This window comes from Colobus angolensis, unplaced genomic scaffold (assembly GCF_000951035.1).
Source record: "Colobus angolensis palliatus isolate OR3802 unplaced genomic scaffold, Cang.pa_1.0 Scaffold159, whole genome shotgun sequence".
NCBI lineage: Eukaryota > Metazoa > Chordata > Mammalia > Primates > Cercopithecidae > Colobus > Colobus angolensis.
In genome coordinates this window covers 115,385-121,989 of record NW_012114699.1, presented here as the reverse complement: position 1 = coordinate 121,989, position 6,605 = coordinate 115,385, and the positions used below count along the sequence as shown (strand labels likewise).

General features: G+C 40.6%; 1 protein-coding gene across 1 annotated transcript in view; it reads right to left on the bottom strand.

Moving 5' to 3' along the window:
- Positions 1-6,605, bottom strand: part of XIAP (X-linked inhibitor of apoptosis, E3 ubiquitin protein ligase) — a 76,377-nt gene that overhangs the window by 18,568 nt on the left and 51,204 nt on the right. The window contains exons 4-5 of the mRNA XM_011936948.1: positions 6,239-6,317; positions 4,694-4,736 (exon numbers count right to left, since the gene is read on the bottom strand). Coding sequence (XP_011792338.1) covers positions 4,694-4,736; positions 6,239-6,317 — 122 coding nt within the window. The remainder of the gene's footprint in view (positions 1-4,693; positions 4,737-6,238; positions 6,318-6,605) is intronic.

Genomic DNA, 6,605 nt, shown 5'->3' with positions numbered 1-6,605 from the left:
GGGCAACAGAGTGAGACTCCGTCTCAAAAAAAAAAGAAACCCCATCTCCACTAAAAAAACAACAACAAAAATTAGCCAGCCGTGGTGGTGCACACCTGTAATCCCAGCTACTCGGGAGGCTGAGGCAGAACTGCTTGAGCCCAGGAGGCGGAGGTTGCAGTGAACAGAGATCACACCACTGCACTCCAGACTGGGCAACAGAGCAAGACTCCATCTTGGGGAAAAAAAAAAAAAGGAAACCCACAGAATGGGAGAAAACACTTGCAAATCATAAATCTGACAGGGACTTATATATATAAATAACTATAATCTTCATTTAGAAAGTAAAAGAGGCCAGAAAAAAGAACTGTAATATATAATGATCTCTTTTAACTCAATAACAAAAAGATAACCCATCCCCCTAGACTGTTCAGTAGAAAAAGAAGGACAACCCAAATAAAAAATGATCAAGGCTGGGCACAGTGGATCACACCTGTAATCCCAGCACTTTGGGAGGCCAAGGGAGGCAGATTGTTTAATTCCAGGAGTTTGAGACCAGCCAGGGCAACAATGGCGAAACCTTCTCTCTATAAAAAATACAAAAATTAACTGGGTGTGGTGGCGCACACCCGTAGTCCCAGCTACGCAGAAGACTGAGGCAGCAGAATTGCTTGAGCCAGGGAAGTCGAGGCCACAGTGAGCATGACTGAACTACTGCACTCCAGCCTGGGTGACTGAGCAACACCCTGTCTCAAAAAAAAAAAGAAAAAAGAAAATAAAAAATGGGCCAGGCACGGTGGCTCACACCTGTAATCCCAGCACTTTGGGAGGCCAAGGTGGGTGGATCACCTGAGGTCAGGAGTTCAAGACCAGCCTGGCTAACATGGCAAAACCCCGTCCCTACTAAAAATGCAAAAATTAGCCTGGTGTGGTGGTGCGCACCTGTAATCCCAGCTACTAGGGAGGCTGAGGCAGGAGGATCGCTTGAACCCAGGAGGCAGAGGTTGCAGTAAGCTGAGATCGTACCACTGCACTCCAGCCTAGGCAACAGAGCAAGACTCCATCTCAAAAAAAAAAAAAAAGTCAAAGGAGATGAACAGACATTTCTACAAAGATTTACAAATGGCCAACAAGCACATGAAAAGATGTTCAATATCATTAATCATCAGGGAAATGCAAAACAAAACCACAATGAGATACCATGTCACATCCACTAGAATGGCTGTGATAAATAAGACAGATAATGAATGTAGAGAAAATGAAATCCTCATACACTGCTGGTAGGAATGTCAAAGGGTGCAGTCACTTTGGAAATCTGTCTGGTAGTTTATCAAAAGGTTAAATATAGAATAACCACATGACCCAGCAATTCTATCCCTGGATATATACCCAAGAGAACTGGGTATACAACATGTCTATACAAAACCTTTTATACACAAATGTTCGTAGAATCATCATTCATAATAGTCAAAAAGCAGAAACAAGCCAAATGTCAACAGAGAAATGGATAAACAAAATGTGGTATTATTTATATAATGGACTCTTTTTCTACAATAAAAAAGAATGAAATACTCATATATGCTACAACATGGATGCACCTTGAAGACACATATCACATTATTCCATTTATATTAAATGTCCAGAATAGGCAAAACCATAGAGACAGAAAGTAGATTACTGGTTGCCTTGGCCTAGGGGTAGGGTGGGCAATGGAGAATGATTGTTGATGGGTGAGTATGGAGTTTCTTGTTGGGGTAATGACAGTGTTCTACAATTAAATGGTAGTAATGCCACTCACTGCATAGGGAGGAGCCCTGCTCTGCAGGAGCAGTCATGGAGCTGAATTTATGTTTTATTTATTTATTTACTTACTTTTGAGATAGAATCTCGGTCCATCACCCAGGCTGGAGTGCAGTAGCACGATCTCAGCTCACAGAAACCTCCGCCTTCCAGGTTCAAGCAATTTTTATGCCTCAGCCTCCCGAGTAGGTGGGACTACAGGTGTGTGCCACCACGCCCCAGTAACTTTTGTATTTTTCTTTTTTTTGAGGCAGAGTTTTGCTCCTTTTTGCCCAGGCTGGAGTGCAATGGCGTGGTCTCGGCTCACTGCAACCCTCTGCCTCCCAGGTTCAAGCAATTCTCCTGTCTCAGACTCCTGAGTAGCTGGGATTACAGGTGTGCAGCACCATGCTCAGCTAATTTTGTATTTTTAGTAGAGATGGAGTTTCAACATGTTGGCCAGGCTGTTCTCGAACTCCAGACCTCAGGTGATCCACCCACCTCGGCCTCCCAAAGTGCTGGGATTATAGGCGTGAGCCACCGCACCTGGCAATTTTTGTATTTTTAGTACAGATGGGGATTCACCATGTTGGCCAGGCTGGTCTTGAACTCCTGACCTCAAGTGATCTGCCCACCTCGGCCTCCCAAAGTGCTGGGATTACAAGCGTGAGCCACCGCACCCAGATGAATTTATTTTTTATATATAACAAAAAGAGTAGTAATGGTTGCCCAACCTTGTGAATATACTAAAAAAAACCTAAATTGTACACTTTATAGGATGAAATTTATATGTGAATTATATTTCAATTTTAAAACGTTAACCCTAAACCAGAGTCTCATCAGTCATAAAAAGATTAATATGCATCGTAGCAATGATTAAATACCATAGAATATTACCCAGAAATGTTATAGAAGCTGGATGTGGTGGCACACATCTGTAGTTCTAGCTACTCAGGAGGCTGAGACAGGAGGATGACTTGAGCCCAGGAGTTTGAGGCTGCAGTGAGCTATGATCATGCCTATGAATAGCCACTGCACTCTAGTCCAGGCAATACAGTGAGACTACGTCTCAAAAAAAAAAAAAAAAAAAAGTGCTATAGTATCTTTGTTTCTTAGTAACTTTAACAATATAGGCTAGACTAAATGATTTCTTAGGTTGTATTGTTTATGCCCATTACAAAACCCATATCAAATAATATTAAACTAGCTCTCCCTCTCAAGAATACTTATGAATACCTATACATTACTGTCTTGCCTTATAATTCTATTCTTTTTTTTTTCAGACGGAGTTTTCGCTCTTGTTGCCCAGGCTGGAGTGCAATGGTGCGATCTCGGCTAACTGCAACCACCACCTCCTGAATTCAAGCGATTCTCCTGCTTCAGCCTCCCAAGTACAGGCATGAACCACCAAGCCCGGCTAACTTTGTATTTTTAGTAGAGATGGAGTTTTGCCATGTTGGTCAGTCTGGTCTCGAACTCCTGACCTCAGGTGATCCACCTGCCTCAGCCTCCCAAAGTGCTGGGATTACAGGCATGAGCCACCGCACCCAGCCCCTTGTAATTCTTAAGATACTAAATAGATGATGCTACCAATTTAGGAAGTGGGGAATCACTAGACATACTCTAAATTAAACTTTCTACTACTTTTGAAATATGATGCCGAAGTTGAAAATGAGATCTGCAGTGTGATGTAGGATTCAGAAGACCTTGCTTGCTGTCCTAGTTCCACTAATGATTTGTAATGTGACTGTGCGCAAGTCACTTAACCTCTCCGACTCTGTTTCTTCATCTGAAAAGTGGGGATAATAATTATCTTCCTTGCTTAGCATAATATCTTTCTCTGTCCACTTTTTGAGTTTTAAAACCTCTACTTCTCCATGAGGTAACAGGAGGTAAACAAAGCAAATCTTATACCTCTGTGAAGAAGCTGGGGAAGGTACAATGACAGTATGGGATAAAGAAGCAGGTGGGTTAGGGCTTATCATGGTAATGGCACACCAGTAGAAAAGTGAAGTAATTCTGGCTTACTTAAGGAACCCTAGGTACAAAAAGACACTTCACCCTTTCTCTTGTGATTTTAGCAGAAATGGCAATAAGGTAGCCTATCAGTGTTCCTCCTGAACTTGGAAAAACTATCTGATGGCCTACTAACATTTTTAATACAGACACGTCTGACTGATTTTTTTTTTTTCTTTTCTTTTTGAGATGGAGTCTTGCCCTGTTGCCCAGGCTAGAGTGTACTGGCATGATCTCAGCTGACTGCAACCTCCACCGCCCAGGTTCAAGCCATTATCCTGCCTCAGCCTTTCGAGTAGCTGGGACTACAGGGGCACACTATCATGCCCGGCTAATTTTTGTATTTTTAGGGTTTCGCCATGTTGACTAGGATGGTCTTGAACTCCTCGGCCTCCCAAAGTGCTGGGATTACAGGTGTCAGCCACTGCACCCAGCCTCTGACTGCAATTTATAAGTACTTCATTAAATTATTTTTTGCTTTTGTTTTTGTTTTTTGAGACGGAATCTCGCTCTGTTGCCAGGCTTGAGTGCAGTGGCACGATCTTGGCTCACTGCAACCTCCACCTCCCGGGTTCAAGCAATTCTCCTGCCTCAGCCTCCCAAGTACCTGGGACTACAGGTGTGCGCCACCACATCCAGCTAATTTTTTTTTTTAATTTTTAGTAGAGACGGAGTTTCACCATGTTAGCCAGGATGGTCTTGATCTCCTGATGTTGTGATTCGCCTACCTCGGCCTCCCAAAGTGCTGGGATTACAGGCGTGAGCCACCACGCCCACCCGCCTAAATTCTCAAATTTATAGTAACGTCATCTCAAATAAATATATCATGGTGACCTTGGAAGAACATGCTTATCTTTCTACCCCATAAATAACAAGTATGTTAAATTAAAAGGATAGTTAATTTAACAAGCATATTTACCAATTCTTCTGGTTAGTGATGGTGTTTTCTCAGTAGTTCTTACCTATAACAGAAATAGGAATTGTAAGTTAGAATTATTTTTGGTAGAGGCAATCATTTCCATTTGAAAAGTTAAATTAATCATAAATTTAAAATAAATTGGCTTTATTTCAATTCAATATATGAATATTCACAAGAGGCATAGCCTGATGGAGCTAGAAGGAAGTTATAAGATATCTAATCTAATCCCTTCATTTTACAAACAAGAAGCTGAGGCCCAGGGAGAACGAATGACTTCAGGGTAGAGTCATTGGGGGAACTCTAGTCTCCCATTTTAGTCCAGGGTTCTTTCCACCTATTACTGATGCCTTGGCCACCTCAGTTCATCCTGTCAATTTATTTATTTATTTATTTATGTATTTTTTATTTTTGAGACGGAGTGTCACTCTTCTTGGCCACCTCAGTTCATCCTGTCAATTTATTTATTTATTTATGTATTTTTTATTTTTTATTTTTATTTTTTTGAGATGGAGTCTTGCTCTGTTGCCCAGGCTGGAGTGCAGTGGCACGATCTCAGCTCACTGTAACCTCAGCCTCCCAGGTTCAAGCAATTCTCCTGCCTCAGTCTCCCCAGTAGCTGAGATTACAGGCACGCACCATCGTGCCTGGCTAATTTTTTGTAGTTTTAGCAGAGATGGGGTTTCATCATGTTGGCCAAGCTGGTCTCGAACTCTTGACCTCAGGTGATTCATCCGCCTCAGCCTCCCAAAGTGCTGGGATTACAGGTGGGAGCCGCTGCACCCAGCACCCATCCTATCAATTTAGATATATTTTTAAGATTTTAAATATTGTCTGCAAAAAGTTTAAAACTACTTTTGAGTACAAAGCACATTATACAAAGATCTAATTTCAGAAGGCTAAGGGACTTTTAGTATTTTAGTCCTTCAAGCCCATTTTTGCCTACAGTGATAGAAACAGTTCATCCTGATTCTCTTTTCACAAATTTACTTCAGGTAAAGAAGAAGAAACACTTTTTAGGCTCTCTCTCTCTCTTTTTTTTTTTTTAAGAGAGAGACTTTCCCTTTCTCACTCAGGCTGGAGTACAGTGGAATGAATATGGCTCAATGAATCCTCTGACCTTTTGGGCTCAAGCGATCCTCCTGCCTCAGCCTCCCGAGTAGCTGGGACTACAGGCATGTACAAGTCGGGCTAATTGGTTTTTAAAATTTTTTGTAGAGACAGGGTCTCACTGTGTTTTCTAGGCTGATCTCAAACTCTTGGGCTCAAGTGATCCTCTCGCCTTGGCCTCTCAAAATGTTGGAATTACAGGTGTGAAACACTGTGCCTGGCTAGCTCTCACTCTTAAAGCCCATCATACATTTATTATTTTGTTTTTAACTTAAAATTTGTGTTTTCATGTAATGTACACATATATTGATTTATAATACTATACTGAGAATTTTGCATGAAGAAATAACTATAAACAAATGATATAATATAAATTACATAATGAAAATATAATTTGAAATATAAATTTGAAAATATAAATTATATAATGAGACTTACCAGACACTCCTCAAGTGAATGGGTTAAATGAATATTGTTTATATATTCTTGTCCCTTCTGTTCTAACAGATATTTACACCTAAACAATTAAAAGGTTAAACTTTAGTAGCTGATAAATTAGTGAAGTACAAGCAAAGATACAATCTCCATCATATTAATTCTATTAATTCCATTAACTTGCTTTTCAGTACTTCTAAGGAGCCACAAAGTAAAATGTTACCCAATTCCCTATTCCACTGTCATTTTAAGGTTAAAAAAGTTCCCTTTGTTACGCTACCTATGCTAATGTTAGTAGAGCAAAAAATATCAACTTGAGAACTTTCTAAAACAAGTTATTAAATTAGCACCTTGACTTTTTTTTTTTTTT